The sequence below is a fragment of the Musca autumnalis genome, unplaced genomic scaffold, assembly GCF_047663935.1.
Source record: "Musca autumnalis isolate F117 unplaced genomic scaffold, ASM4766393v1 scaffold_3, whole genome shotgun sequence".
In the NCBI taxonomy this organism is placed as follows: Eukaryota; Metazoa; Arthropoda; class Insecta; order Diptera; family Muscidae; genus Musca; species Musca autumnalis.
In genome coordinates, this window is record NW_027411866.1 from 992,686 (window position 1) to 1,009,486 (window position 16,801).

At 34.8% G+C, this 16,801-nt stretch overlaps 1 protein-coding gene across 1 annotated transcript; it reads right to left on the reverse strand.

The window, feature by feature from the left end:
• Positions 1–13,240: 13,240 nt before the first annotated feature.
• gt (transcription factor giant) lies at positions 13,241–15,075 on the reverse strand. The gene is made up of 2 exons (XM_073974349.1): positions 14,745–15,075; positions 13,241–14,640 (listed from the first exon to the last, which is right to left on the reverse strand). Exons 1-2 carry the CDS (start codon positions 14,797–14,799, stop codon positions 13,367–13,369), a joined length of 1,329 nt encoding a protein of 442 aa, XP_073830450.1. The 5' UTR covers positions 14,800–15,075; the 3' UTR covers positions 13,241–13,366.
• Positions 15,076–16,801: the final 1,726 nt, after the last annotated feature.

The following is a 16,801-nucleotide window of genomic DNA, read 5'->3' on the forward strand; positions in this document are numbered from 1 at the left end:
CCTTGAGTTTTTGCTCACACAATTATAGTACGTTTAGACTATGGTAAATTTAGTAAATCCAGTCGATTTAATGGGCCGATTCCGTACAGCGAGGCGAGTCATGTCGCGTCGTCTATCGTCTCTGTGACAAAATTTAAAAAATGCACTACGTACAGCGATAGAAAATAATCGTCGATAACAAGTTATTTTTATTTTTTTTCATTTTTATTCGTTAGTAAAAATAAACGGCGACAGCTAATTTGTTGTCGCCGGAAAATGAACAATACGGCGACAAAATTTGACGGCGTCAGGCGAATATTGCCGTACGGAATCTAAAAATTGCATTTGGCAACGCGACACGACTCGCCTCGCTGTACGGAATCGGCCCATAAGTTGTCATTTTCATACAATATATGTCAAATAAATCGAGATAATGCACTTAAACATGTTATAAATGTATAGTCTAACTGGGGTTTTACGTACACGAATTAACCCGTTCACACTAGAGTTGTATAGTTCATGAACGAACTAGTTCAATTGAACGATTCATGGAAAGGAGCGTATGAACTAAATCAGTGGATGTAGTTCATTATAGTTCAATAGTTCACTGGGCGCCGACCGAAAGATCCACGAAGAACGATCAACGAACGAACGATTCACAAAGTGACGCAGTCTTCTGTGTTATGTGATGCCTTCGTAATGTAAGGATTTTCTTTATGTTTTGGATCAATGTGAAGTGTCAACCACCATTGTAATAAAAGTAATATCTAAATAAAGAACATGTATGACATAACATATCCCAATATATCGAATCCATTACCTATTCCATGTGTCTTGTTTTGGATAGAAAAGAAGGAAAAAAATAAAAAGAAACACATACAAAGGTTTTCGCAGTTATAATTTGTACACACACAACCATGGTAGAATAAGAAAAGGTAGCAGCAATACACAGCTGACTGAACTGGGTTCTAACGTTAGTGTCAAATTTCATATGACATTTTATACGTTTATACCCTGCCAACATTTTTTCAATTTTTGGAAGATTGTTCGCTTAGATTAATCTTCTGTGATTCCCCACGGCGATCATTGGGTGATTGTTTACATTTTTTTCTTACATTTTTCAAATGATCGCCGTTGGGAATCACAGAAGACTCTTCTGGAAGAGCAACAGATAATTGTTACTAACATTTTTGATTTTGTTGCATATAATTCTCATATACACTTTCTACAGAACTTTGATATAAATGGCACGTATAATATTATGAGTATTAACAAACCACACATGTCCAGGTTTTGCCAAGTTTAACCAAAAGACAACATAATGACTGAGGAAACAGTACTGAGTACAGTGCCTATAACAAATAACCACAACATAAAGGAATAATTAAAAACCATAACAAAGCAGAAAACTAAACAACCAAGAAAAGAAACAAAATACAATTGTTCTATTCTTTTTTTAATTTTTCTTTACATGTTGATCTTCTGAAGATCTTCCAGATGATTAATCTGCGATTCTTCCTCGACATATATTTATTGAGAATAAAAAATATATCATTCGGAAAAACCATTTCCCAGAAAGACTTCTTCATATCAATGATATGAACGATAAGCCGCGCAGTAAATGCCCGCTTTTAGAGGCGATACAACGTTTGTTAATATGTGAGGTATTTTGTTAAAATTTAAAAAAATAAAGCCCTAATAAACATGTGCTTCTTTGATTTCTAAAACAAACCATTGAAACAGCTTCTCCTTTTTCTATGAATTTCCAGCGACCCCAAACTTTTCTGCAAGAATCTACTTTCTGCGAGAATTTATGCATTTAGTGGAATGATGTGGAAACATAAAAATTAAAAATGTAACGAATTTTCATTCATGTTTTCGAAAATATTCAACCAAATGTGAAAAATTTTTAGTTTTTTAAATTCCAATAATTTATAGACATTTCCTTGTTTTGTTTACAAATACAACTGGCAGTAACGTTACAAACAAAAACAAATTCCTTTGTGGTTGTTGTTCGAGTTGTATTTGTTGTAGTATTAACTTTACCTTATATTTGTTCTACCATGACACACAACATAAGGTTTTTTGCCAACCACTTAAATGAAATTCTAATTACAATTTTTCCGAAGGACGCTTTATTCTAAACTTAATGCAAACTTAATCTTTCTTTATGAATGGAATAAAATATCTAAATTTAATGTTTTTGTAGTTTAATTATACTATTCTAATGTGTGTTGCATGGTAGAATAAAGTAAAGGTAGGCCACAGCTAACAGCTGATTACAATTTTTTTCTTTTTATGGCCTAATCTGTCAAAAGCAGGGTTGACATTTTGTACTGTTTTTGACATTATGCAATCATAAAGGTAGATGTATCGCTGAATTGTTCCAACAAAAAACTTCTGCTGTAACACTATATCTTAAAATTGACAACAAGGACAAACAATGTGTATTCGCGTGGCAAAATAAAATTGTTGATTTTTTAGCAAAACTTACGAATGAACAATTTATCAAATATTGATATTAATTTAAATTTGTTCCAAAAGTACGGGAATGTAAAAATTAACATTTTTGTAAAAATTCTGCTGACATTTATCAGCAAATCGGATGCCAGCAATCACGATGTCAGATTAGCCAAACTTGTCAAGTAGAAAATAATTGAATGACATTTTTTCATTGTCATAAGTTTGGGAAGAACTTTTGCTATTTTTTGAACACTTTTCCAACAAGAATATTCTGGAGCCTAGCTAAAGAAATGTTTTTACACTATATGGCACTTTTAACATATAAAAAGTGAAGCTCTAAGTTCCATATGTTTTTGTAATACGGGATAGCTATGCAGGTACATCTACCATTATTATTTTACCATGCCATTTGACGTTTTAAGCCATGGCTGAAGGGTGTCATTTCTCAGTGATTTTCATACCTGGCCTACCTCTACTTCATTGTACCATGGTTTGTTGCTATTTGGTGTATGTGTGTGTTTTCATCAAGTAAGTCGATGGTCAGACTAGCAAGGTTTCTTGAATCCAATTTCGGTAACGTGAAATTTAAGATTTTTGCATGTCCTCTTTATTTTACCATTCGCGTTTGTTGTGTTTCTCATACCAATAAAAACAAAAAAAGACATAAATAAACCAAAAAACAACATAAAATAATTAACACTAATAATTAAATTAATATTAATAGCTAAATTTTCACTATTTCATTAATTAAATGTTTTTATTAAATCTTTTTATGTAAGTTTTGCTGTTAACGTTTGCTTGAGAAAATAAAAATGAAGGAAAATGGAAGAAAAAACGAAAAACAAGAAGAGGCAACATAACAAACGCAGAAAACCATGTACATGGGTTTCACTACTTCATACCCCTCGCCTATAAACTTGACGTCGCCATGTTGAAATCGTGCTAGTCTGACCATCGACTAAGGGATTATGAGCCGGTGAACGATTCTGATCCGAATGATTGAACTGGATAGTGAACTATGAACTAGATTACTGAACTAGTTCAGTGAAAAGAGCTGAACGATTGAACTAGATCTTTCAAATGAACTAGATTGTACAACTCTAGTTCACACGAACTTCTACATTATTCATAGCAACATACTGCACACTGCACTTGCACACTTTTTGTTTACTGATTTTAGAGAAAATTACAACCAAACAAGTAAAAAAGTATCAGCTTTGCCGACAGAGATATACCCTCAGCCTGTGTATATTGAAACAATTTTTTTCCAAAAAACGCATGTATTTAGGGAGTTTTAAAAATTTTGGGCGTTTGAACTGACAAAAATGTTGATTAGGATTTAATATCAGAAGTTTTGCGGAGGAGATACTAAAAAGAATGGATCTCCAGCCACTACATATGGTACCATAGGGGTTTTTTAGAACTTCAGGGATGTTTGCTCAAGAAGTATGAACTTGCCCCTGAAACAACTTTTACCATCGCAATTGAGGCAGCAATGCAAGTTGCTTCAACAAAAATCAAAGTGATTCGAAAGCAGGTCTTAAAGTGAACATGTATCCGAAATTTTGAGTGGGAGGTACCGGATGGAGTGGACAAATATAGTCCATATTTGAACCTGATCTATATCTGGTAGATATATTAGGATGTGTAAAGTATGGACCAATTCGCCCACTCTCTTCAAGAGTTATCGTACGCACAATTTTTCCGAACATTTTTGAACTTTTGTGGGTGAGGTACCTGAAGGAGTGGACCGATATGGCTTATCTTCGAACTTAAACTATGTTTGGACAAAATATTACTAAGGCCAAACTTTGGACCGAATCGGCAGACCTGTTCGAGAGTTATTTTGCCCTCCAACCTCCTCACACGGTGTCATAGGGTTTTTTTTTTGCAACTTTCAGGCTATTTTCTCAGGAAGTATGGACTTGCCCCTGATGAAACTTATACCGTCGTATGGAGGGCAGTGAATACGAGTTGCTAAAGCAAAAATCAAAGCGATTCGAGAGATGTTCCTAAACTGAACTTTTCCAAAATTTTGTGTGGGAGGTACCCGACTGAGTGGACCGATTGAGTCCATATTAAAACCTGATCTAAGTCTGGTACACGCTCCACGATGGGCAAAGTATGGACCAAATCGGTTACACCCTTTCGAACTTTGGTGGGGGAGGTACCGGAAGGAGTGGACCGATATAGCTCATCTTCGAACTTAAACTAAGTTTGGACAAAATATTACGAAAGCCAAAATGTGAACCGAATCGGTTCATCCCTTCGATAGTTATCGTGCGCTCCAGCCAGCCAGACAGACAGACAGACGGACGGACATTGCTCAATCGACTCCAAATTGTCTGAAACACATTTCGTCCAAACATACTTGGGGTCTAAAACCATTATTTCGATGAGGCACATTTTGCCCGTATGAAAGTGTATATACCCTTCATAGCCTAAAGCAGGCCTGCTCAAGGTGCGCACCTGAGCTGTCGGTGTGTGTCAATTTTCTCACACACACAATTTAAAAAGAGAGCTTTTGTTTTTGTTTTGAATATTTTCAAAATTAAAAATCAGTCTCTATTGAACATTCAATGAGGAAGGTTCTGTTTTCGAATTTGTCTATGAATTTATATGCGTACACTGAAAAAATGAATGAAGATACTGAATATGAGTTTTTATTTGCCTAAAATTTTTACGGCAAATTAGAGTGTTTGGTTTGTCAACGCACTTTGGTTTGTCACGAACTTGATTTGCAACAAATTATAACATCAACAGTCACATTTGGTCAAAATAAAATAATTATTCTACTCTATATTTTGAAATATAAAATAAAAAAAAACTGTTACGATATTTCTCACAGTATACAGAGAGACAAAGGAAAATTGAAATTTGTGTATTTCAAAAGTCCCAATTTAGTCCCAATTTACATTAGGCGAGTTTACTTGCGGCAATTGTCAGTTTGATGGAGAGAGAGGTGAGGTATATGGTAACCCTTTGCCTCTCAACACCCTCTCTCAACCACAAACTGACAATTGCCGCAAGTAAACTCGCCTAATGTAAATTGGGACTAACATTAGGCGAGTTTACTTGCGGCAATTGTCAGTTTGTGGGTGAGAGAGGGTGTTGAGAGGCAAAGGGTTACCATATACCTCACCTCTCTCTCCATCAAACAGACAATTGCCGCAAGTAAACTCGTCTAATGTAAATTCCCAGTTGTTCGGGTAACTAGGGAATAACTAGCAATTTTGCTGGCTACTGGTAAACACCCCTAGTTACCAACCAATCTACTCGCAATGCTATAGACTGGTGAATTTAACATGGGGATGTCATAGGAAGGGGTCTATTGTCCCCTCACTGCATTACCAGTAACCACCCAATTCGATAGCCGTGTGAAAGCAATTGTCTCTTCACTGCATTACCAGTAACCAGTCAAATCGATTGTCTTAGGAAACCCAATTGTCCCTTCATTGCATTACCAGTAACTAGTCAATTCGGTAGTCGGAAATGATAGCCAAAATTACTAGTAACTTGAAGTCAGAAAAATTTTATTTTTTTACATGGAGTGCAAAAATTTTACAAAGGACAATATAATCTTGTATACATCTTGATCCTTGATGCTGGAAATTGTGTGTGACTACTTGATACAGCGACTTATGTTTATTTGGAACTTGGAATGTTTTTCTCGTGTGACCTTCAGAGCATTCAAAAGTTCCTGAAATAAAATGTAAAGAAGTTTAATGAAATGACGCGATAATTATATGTATCAATACCTACCACAGATATATTATAAATGTTCTTCTTAAATTATTCATCCTTTCTATGATTTAGCTCGTAACACGTTCTCTTTTTACATCTTGCACTACAACCGCATCAAAATACGTTTTTTAATTATGAATAAACAAACTGTCACAAAATTTTTTCTATTTTGTTAAAAAAATAAATAATGTTGAAAAGAGATTACAAAAAACATTGTTGATTACACTATCCATCGGTAGTCTATAAAATAGTCAATATATTACACGCCGCATTACATGTAACTAGTGAATTGACATGATATGTAGGGAAGCCCATTTCCACTGACAAAAGCAGGCTATACGTTCTTTTGTGTCCCATTTTTGGGTGTAAAGTAACTAGGATCAATGAGTAACTAGTTACATAACTATGTCAAAGTAGACAATTGCTATTTCTTGAACAACTGGGTTGGGACAAACCAACACAATTACAAAATGTGTTTGTATGTGTCTGAGCAGGCCTGGCCTAAAGGCTGAGGGTATAAAGACGTGTAAAATTAATTTATATGAACTGAAAAAATTATTGTCCTTCCTTCAAACATATATTTTATATTAAATTCTATTCTTTTCTTTTCATTCGTGTTTTCCATCTTTTTCTTAAAATTCTGATGTTTTCAATACATTTTTCAAATTTTCTATTTTTAAAACTAATGAGAGAGAGACCTGCCAAAATAACTTTTTGGTAAACAGACTTTCCGACAGGCGCTTGATTTTAGTTTCTAGATTTGTACGCGAATTTGGACAAGAAATGTAACCCCAATGAAGAGAAGGCAAAATGTACTATGCTTTGAATGTATACCAATCGTTAAACCGATTACTTTTCATTCATGTTTTCAGTTTTTCTACAGATGTTTGTGTTTTTAATACATTTTTACATTTTATATTTTGCCTGTCATAATTAATTTATTTCGTTAAATACTCTCATTTGTTAGAGATGCGACATATTTTATCGTCTTTCGGCGAGCAATTAAAACTGAACAAAGTATAAAAATGATTGTTCGCCCACACTATTTTGTGTAGAAAATTAACAGCCAGTTTCTGTATGTCGAAAGAAGAATGTGTGCAAATGAAACACGCCCGAACTTTAGTTTTCGAAATCATTTTATCTTTGCTTTTGCTTCAAAACAAAAAACAAATTTGAAAAACACACAAGAGTTTGGACGTGTTTCTTTCGCACACATTCTTCTTTCGACGCACAGAAACAGGCTGTAAGTAATTAATTTGTAATTTGGGGTCAAACAACGAATAGAGAGCGAATTACCGTCAGTCTGAACAAGGCATAATACAAATGCAAAATATACCCAGCAAAAAATTTTGGAAGTTGTGCATGTGGAGTTATGATTTCCCAACATCCTTCGATGCAGTCCACAGTGAGTTATGAAAAATGCACTCCGTTGAATTAGAGATCCCTAAAAAACAGTTGATTGATCCCTACCCGCCCCTGGCTAAATCATTTATTAGGTGTGTTCGTTTACTCAATAATTTGTACAAATTTGTACAAGTCCAGCAACTTCTTGCAATCGACTAAGCTCTTTTGCATTGTACTGTAGAGTAAACGAACAACATCCAGTAACAATTTGTATAAATTTTGAGTAAACGAACACACATATTCTTTGGCCTTAAAAATAAGAGAGAGTGTATACATTTCTAAGAATTTATTATAAATAAAGAAATAAAATCTTAAGTTACGAACATTTTTGCGGTAATTCACGAGACGGAAATTTTTAATGGAGTGGAGTCCATGTCGAAGGCTGAACTAATGATGGGAAGGCAGCATATAACATTTTTAGGATGATGAAGCAAAATCGGATGCGCTTGGATTAAATCGAGAACGGAGGAAGTAAGTTCAAATGTGATTGAATTTAATGGAAACTTTTTTAATTTGTGTTTATATAATAAAGTTCTGTGTGTTCTTGTTTTACACAAATAATAAATGCTTTTTATTTATTCTGGGATATTTCGCAATGGCTTGCATTTTTATTGCATCTTTAGACTGACTAAAAATGCAATCCGACGAGTGCCTTTAAATTCAATCCAAAACACCACATCAAAAGCTGTGATTTGGAACGAAAATGGAGTGCATCCTAGCTGCGCGCTCCCTTGTAAAATTCATAAGTGAATTCATACCCAGCAAAAATGTTGGAAGTTGTGCAATTGGAGTTATGATTTAACAATATCTTTCGATGTAGTCCAACAGAGTTATGAAAAATGCACTCCGTTCGATACATTTTATAAGCAGTTGCTGTACAGAAAAAAAACCAGTTGGTTGATCCCTACACATTTCTTCAAAAGACAAACAAGAATGTATACAGTGCTATAAAATAAAGAAATAAAAACTTAAGTTGCGAACATATTTGCGGTAATTCACGACGGAAATTTTTAATGGAGCGGTGTTGGGTCCATTTCGAAAGCTGAACTAGTGATGGGAAGGCAACATAAAAACCCTTTTGGATGATGAAGCAAAATCAGATGCGCTTGGATTAAATTGAGAACGGAGGAAGTAAGCTCAAATGTGGTTGAATTTAATGGAAACTTTTGTTTTTAATTTGTGTTTATATAATAAATTTGTGTTTATATTATAAATATAATAAAGTTCTTTGAGTTCTTGTTTTACACAAATAATAAATGCATTTTATTTATTTTGGGATATTTCGAAATGGCTTGCATTTTAATTGCATCTTTAGACTGATTAAAAATCCAATCCGAAGAATGAATATAAATTCAATCTAAAGCACTTCATCTTAAGCTGCGATTTGGATCGAAAATGGAGTGCATCCTAGCTGTGTGCTGTGGAAGCAAAATGGAGTGCATCCTAGCTGCGCGCTCTCTTGTAAAATTCAAAAGTGAATTCATAGGAAATGATGTACTCCACCGGCAATTGTACTATACACTTGTACTGATTAAACTGCATCCACGAATGCAAACTTTTTGCTGGGTAGAAAAAGATGTACTCCAAGTCGATGGTCAGACTAGCACGATTTCAACATGGCGACGTCAAGTTTATAGGCGAGGGGTATGAAGTAGTGAAACCCATGTACATGGTTTTCTGTGTTTGTTATGTTGCCTCTTCTTGTTTTTCGTTGCAAGATTATTTCTTCCAGTTTCTTTCATTTTTATTTTTTCAAGCAAACGTTAACAACAAAACAAACATAAAAAGATTTAATAAAAACATTTAATTAATGAAATAGTGAAAATTTAACTATTAATATTAATTTAATTATTAATGTTAATTATTTTATGTTGTTTTTTGGTTTATTTATGTCTTTTTTTGTTTTTATTGGTATGAGAAACACAACAAACGCGAATGGTAAAATAAAGAGGACACGCAAAAATCTTAAATTTCACGTTAACGTGTGTGGACACTAACGAAACTTGAAAAGAAACTTTACCGAAATTGGTTTCAAGAAACCTTGCTAGTCTGACCATCGACCAACGGCATTTGTACTGTACACTTGTAGTGATTCAACTGCATCCGCGGATGCAAACTTCTTGCAGGGTACCTATGGCAATAGTCCTACCGATGGCAATAGTGTTGCCAACTTTTATTCATACTTTTCATTCACAATTTTGCGTTTTTATTTTACCGAATTTTGTCGGTAAGTCCGTGTTTAGACACACAAATTTCTCGGGAAAGTAAATTCAGTTTTTAGGCAATAGGGGGAAGGAAAGAGTATTGAGGAGCTCTTTCCTCTCCGCTCTCTCCCAAAAAACTCAGTTTACTTTCCCGAGAAATTTGTATGTCTAAACACAGACTAAGCAAACAAGTTCCCTTAACCACCAACTAGCCCATCGGCCCAATAAGAGTGACCAGTAGTGACAACACTGTTGATTTCGGTAGGTTTTAGTCTGTGTTTAGACACACAAATTTCTCGGGAAAGTAAATTGAGTTGTTTGGGAGAGAGCGGAGAGGAAAGAGCTCCTCAATACTCTTTCCTACCCCCTATTGCCTAAAAACTGAATTTACTTTCCCGAGAAATTTGTGTGTCTAAACAGGGACTTACCAATAATTTTATTTTGGTTGTTAATTTACTGAAAAAGTTCGTTAATTACCGAAATTATAAGCATTTAATTTTAGTGATGTTTTTCGGTAACTCCAAAAATGAGTTACAGAATTCCATTACAGAAAATTAAACCGAATGAGAAAATGTATTACACAATTTCAGGTGGAAAATAATGGCCTGTTTTTCTAAAACGATTCGAATTAAAATTCACTCGAATTACTACCAAACTTCTGTTAGTGTGGAAAAGTTTTGTTTGATTGAAAACACAAATGAAGCAAATATTTTTCAAAAAACAGAAGTTTGGTAGTATTTCGAACGAATTTGAATTCGAATCGTCTTAGTGAAATAGACCATTAGTTTTAAAAATATTCATATTCGTAGGTATACGTTTAAGCATTGGTATTCACAAGCGTTTAAGACATTCGGCATAACGTCGGTGTCATGCTTAAGTGTTCCATACGCCATTTGCCTGATTCGAGAAAAACTCAAGTTAATGTTTTAGTCCATAGCACTATAGGTTATTTGCCTTGTTTTTGAGACAAAAATTAATACAGCGGAATTAAAGGATTTTTTAACGTTTAAAATTATTTATGTGTAAAAGTGAGATAAAACAAAGATTTTTACAGATAAATTCGGATATAACGAACAACGGTTATAAGCAACTACGTATATAACGAACAAAGCTATTTTATCCAATGCCATTTTTATTAGTTTTCTTATACACAACAAACTGTTGAAAACGGTCACTGTAGTAAGTAACAAAAAATTTTGTCCCCGCGGGTAGATTTTCCAATTAATTTGTTACTACTGTTTTGTATATTTTTTTGAATATATGTACGTTAATAAAGACGAGTTTAGTACTCCATTAAACCGTATCAATGATTAATATGTAATAGAGAGACAAAATAAAGCTTACTACTGCCGCACCGTTTATAGAAAACCACGGATATACCGAACAATTTGCCGCCATTACTTATTTTACTTGCAATGAAATTTTAAGCAACAATATTTTTTACATTTATTATTTATTTCCTCAAACCAAACTTCAACAATTTTAAGAATTTTTATTGAGAAGTAACCTAATAAAATCTCAAGACTTTCAGTAATGCGTTGTAGGTGGCATAAACACGGCCAAGTCTATGTGAAGTGAGTATAAGAAAACTAAAAAAAAATAAATTGACAAATAAAAAATGTGTAAGCTATATTATATATTAAATAAATTCCTCTCGCAATTGCCAATCTATTCCATTTTACATATATTTATATTTGGTTTATTTTTCCGCGGTTTCAAATACATTGAAATATGCCTTACAATTTCCTTTTTTTTTTAGTTCCTCACTTTGACTGCAACTTAAACCGCGATAATGGCGCTATTTTGAAAAATGTCATTCGTATTAATAAATTTGGACACGTTCTTTTTTCAATGCCCACTAAAAAAACTATTATTATCAAAAGTTTCAAAATCGACTTTTTGCCTCAAAAACTGGGCAAATTACCTATAATGCATAGAGGCGAGATGTGATGCAAAAATCCAATACTCTAAGAACTCAGTTCCACTTAACTAAACTCAAAGAATATATTAGGAGTTTATTTTATTCAGATATCTGTTATAGTCTAGAAGCTATGACCAATTTTTATAAATGCAAAAGGTTGTTGATTTGTTCCATAGGATCTTTTTTCATGTTTTTGGCAATTTGTGTCACATGGAACAATTTTTGTCACATTTTAACAAACACACTTTTGATCAATTGTGTCCCACTTCTGTTATGTGAAGTACTGCTGTAGAGCTGAAAATTCGGGGGCTTCAATAAAACAGTTGCAGTAGAAAATAAATGCTTTAGGGACCATTGTTATATGTTTCCATTACATTTATTTAAGGAGTGGACTCCTCCACGTTCGAAAAATATAATTTTTATTAGCTTATTTTTATTGTCTTATTTCATCGTTTAATTCATGCGAAAAAAATCAATAATCGTTCTTTGAACTATTGGTAATGGCAATAGAATTTTATTTTAATTAATTTTCTGACATTTTTATTATCTTACATGTCTTTTATTAAGCGGGAGGCGTTAAATTTAAGCAAAAATACATTTTAGTTTCATATAACAATACAACATTTTAAAATATCTTGATTTAAAAACTACTCTTCTTCAATTTTTAAACCAGTCCTTTAAAACAATTTGTTCCATACGCCACATTGTTCGTTACTTGACAAAATTGGGTAATTTTTTTGTTCCAAACGCCATCATTTTTTGTGATGAACAATTCGTTTTTGTCTTTTTTTTGTTCCATACGCCAAACGGTATGGATATGGAACAAAAAAGTTCAAAGTTCTTTTGTTCCATACGCCAGACTTTATGGGTAAGGAACAAAAAAGCAGATTTTTTGCGTCCAAAGTGGATATGGAAAATATTGACATTTCTGTATCTCGAAAACTATAAGAGATAGAGTAAAACTGACTAGAAATTCAGCGGGGTTGAAAACTTTGAATGGTACCTGTAACTCAAATTGTCAAAAATGGCATATGGAACACTTAAGCATGACACCGACGATAAGTCTTCTGAACTCTCATAATAGTTGGCAGATCCATGACTTCCAATGGTAGATATTCCGAGGCGTTTTCGCAGAATAAAATTAGTTTGCAATTTCTTTTTCATCTTCCAGTAGTGGAATTCTGTACCTTTTTTGAGGTTACCAACAAAAGTCGGTAAAATTCAAAATTCCCAATAATTTTTCATTTTTGTCCCCATTTCCAAAAATAAATCCCCAATTTGAAAAAAATACCCAATGCTTACAACGCTGTTCCTAGGATCTTTGGCATCGTACGTCTTACTTTCCTTGGAAGCAGTTTTTCGCTTAATATTAAAACATCAGATTATTTTTCTTTTCATTTTTATTTTATAAAAAATATTTTTATGCTACTAAATAGACGTACATACATATGCATATATTTACAAGATTAACCTAATATGACAATAATAATACTAACCTAATATGGGTATAGTCAGTCAACCGATCTACAGCTAGGCCTACAGTCTAAGTACAGTTATGTGTAAAATATACGATTGTGTCACAGATGGGCTTTTGTAATTGACGCGTTCAACGCAAGCAGGAGCAATGGGGTGCAGATGTACCGCAATCGGTTTACATTTTCGATGTCAGAGCTGCTAACTGCGCTTTGAGTGCATCTATTTGGCACAATAATTCGATGTTTTGGCGTTCTAGGTAAGCGGCACGAATCGCAATTTCGTCTTCCTTGATGCGACGACGATCGCGGGACTTCTTGGCTGCGGCATTGTTTTTGCGGCGACGTTCATAGTATGCAGCATCTTTGACTATGCCACCCGAAGTCGACACCGAATTTTGGGCATTGTTGTTAGCATTGGCGGGGGCGGCATTTGTATTGTTGGCGACCGATGACTGAGTATCGTTACCGGAATTGGAATCGCAATCACTGGATTCTTCACACTGCTGGCGTTCTTCGTTCTCACTGTTGTTGCTGGATGAACCTTCATGGATGCTGCCGCTGCGAGAGCTTGTCCGACGCATTTTTGGATTGGTAACAGTGCGTGAGCCACCGTTAGAACTGCGAATTTGTTCGAGGACCCGTTTGCGATATTCAGTGTATCGTTCAACGCGGGGATTGTCCAACAAAACATCGGTTGCTGCAAAATTGGCAGCTATAACCAATGGGTCGCGAGGAAAGGCTTTAAATGGACGAGTGTTCTTAACATCAAGGGGAAGAGAAATATTTGTGCTGCTTGTGGGTGTAGTTGCTGCATTGGGTTGCTGCGATTGCTGTGGCGAATGAGGCTCAGTTATATCCTGTTTCATGGAAACGGCCGCGGCGGCAGCAAATGTTTGCAAGAGATTGTTTCCCGCAGTAGCTGGAACTGTGCTTTGGGCTAAGGCTGCAGATGGTGGTGGAGTCGTTGAGACGGGTTCTTGTTTGATACCATTGGAGTAATATAAACCGGGGTACAATGAAGCCAAGCCCGAAGAAAGTGGATTTTGAGATTGTTGCTGTTGTGACTGGGCTGCATATAACAAGTTGGCGGGTAATAGGGAAGCAGCAGCAGCTGCGACCGTGCCAGCAGCTTGATGGGACACAATTGATGTGGGCGATCCAGCGGGAGATCCTGAGACCAAACTTGAGTTGCTGTGATAAGGGGAGGGGGTCTTGCGGGCAGCTTCGGCGGAATCGCATCGTCGTGACAAATCAAGAACTTCAGTTCCATGGGGAGTAGTATGTTGCTGGGGCAAAGCTGTGTTCAGTAGTTGCTGTTGTAACTGTTGCTGGTAGGCGTAGGCCGAATATAAATCTAATGCAGGCATTGGTGGAGATGGTGGCTGCAAGTGCATTGGTTGTTGTTGGTGATGGTGTGCTGCAGCGGCGGCTTGTAGTAGGCCAGTGCGATCTGAAACAAGAAAGAAGAGAACAGTTCAGTTAGTAATGAATATTCAAGATATACCCAAACTGGGCTTTATTAGCATCATGCAAGAGAACTTTCAAAATACTAACCGTTTTTTAAGTCCAACAGGAATTGACCGGACATCAATTTCTCGTGAATCATCATGTTGTATTTATGTTGAGATATGGTAGGTAATCCAAGAACAAATTGGTTGAATAATCCTTTGATGCGAATTTTATGATGCTGTTTTTTGTATGAATTGCAGAACTACTTTAGATGTTCTATTTTCTAATATTTCTTTTCGAACAGCGTAGGCTGATGATGTATTATCTTAAACAATGTTCGATGTGTACTGATTTGGAAATGGAAACGGCGCAGTTTATATACCCAGGCTAGCTACACACATTTCTATAGCACCTACGCGCCTGCGTTGCAATTTCATTGACAGGCAATCCACCCCTACAATGCAGTATACAGCCTTGTGTTTCCTCTCTCTCTTCTACCTGTGGGGTTGGGTGCTGTTCTAACTCTTTTTCGGTCATCACCTCACTCTTTTGCTCTGCGTAAGGATAGGGGAAGGGTCATAAGAGAGCAGGTAGCTGTGACAATTTCAATGAAACGAAAGGGTGGTACTTTGAGCTATTGTAATTTTCCTAAATGTGTGGAATTATGAGGGTGATGTGCTAAAGAGAAATGGAGAAAATGAGGGGAAGCAGAAAAATATATTTTTTAAATTAAATTGTTCCAATATTACACATCCATTATCTGCTCCTTAAAACGATTCGATTGTGATATAAAATCGAATACCGATGTGTATGTATGTACATAGTAAATACATACATAAATTGGATACATAGCATATTCCGATTATAACTAATAAATATGAGAAATTGTCACAAGTTATCGAATGCAATCAGAATTTAGGGGGTTTCTTTAAAAAATGTTTCGTAGACACGGCAATTTTCTTTCAGACTTAAAAAAGTTGTAACTCACCATCTTAATTATGCGAAAACGATCTTAGTTTGCAACTATACTTTTGTAAATTGTTTAATATGAACTGGCATAATGTTTGTTGTTGGTGGTTTTGAGACACATAAAACAGGAAACAGGACACATGAGCATGAAAAACATCCTAAGGCCATTTCTTTTAATTATTAAAATACAGAAAAGAGGCCTATCAATATAATTTTCCCAAAATAAACCTAATTTTCATGCGGTCTGTCTATTAGTTACTCGTAATTTTTCTGATTTCAGTATCATTTAAAAAACGGCATTGCATTTCTTCAGCAGATAATAAGGTACGAGGGCGGTTCGAAAACTTCTTAGCCTATCAATGAAAAAGAATAGTTAGTTTTTCAAAAATATTTTTATTTTTCAATATAATCACCTGAAACTTCAATACACTTAGTCCAACGCTTTTCTAGCAATTATATCCCTTGATTAAAATAGTTTTCCTCGAGGTCTCGAAAATAGTGGTTTACAACTGTAATTGCATCTTTTTTTTAGATTTGGGAACAAGTAAAAGTCAAAAAGTAATTAAAAATCGCTATAAAAGGATTGTTAAAATTGGTAAAATGCGTATAAAATTTTTGAAATAATGTACTGTTACATACAAATGTCACCATATCCTTACATTACTATAATTATGTATGTCTTTGATTTTTATAGGACAATAAAAAATATATTATTTACCCCTTTTCTCACGAATTGTCAAATTTTGTGGATCGATTTACTCGCCTTAGCGCAAATATAGAGCGATGATTTTAAATGACAATTTCTTAACTATATATGGAAGAATTAGGTCTGTATGTCATCTAGGGGCGAACGAACAAAAATTAGTTTCAAAAGCATGTGCGATCTATTTTTTCCGGTAATGTGTATTTCAACATATGTAAGTAGTTTTGTTATATGTGAATTGAAAATTAATTTAAAAATTGTATCTCATATGATTGCATAGCATAGTACAAACTGACCATCATCGAGGTCTAACTGAATAATTACTTTCCTAATCTCTAAATAACACTTTAAATACTATACTTCAAAAATTTTTAGCTAAACAAAAGTGTTTATTTGCCAGAAAATGTCGTAAAAGTACGTTGACGGTCAGTTTTGAATGATGGTGAGCACTCTGGAGTATTCACCCAATGGATGAATTAGTTCTTAGTTG

What these genes read in the sequence shown, in the direction of transcription:
- gt (XM_073974349.1), bottom strand. Translation starts at nt 14,799, where the DNA reads ATGATGATTCACGAGAAATTGATGTCCGGTCAATTCCTGTTGGACTTA. An exon ending in CCTGTTGGACTTAAAAAACG is followed by an intron (nt 14,641 to 14,744) that starts GTTAGTATTTTG and finishes TTCTTGTTTCAG; the next exon opens with ATCGCACTGGCCTACTACAA.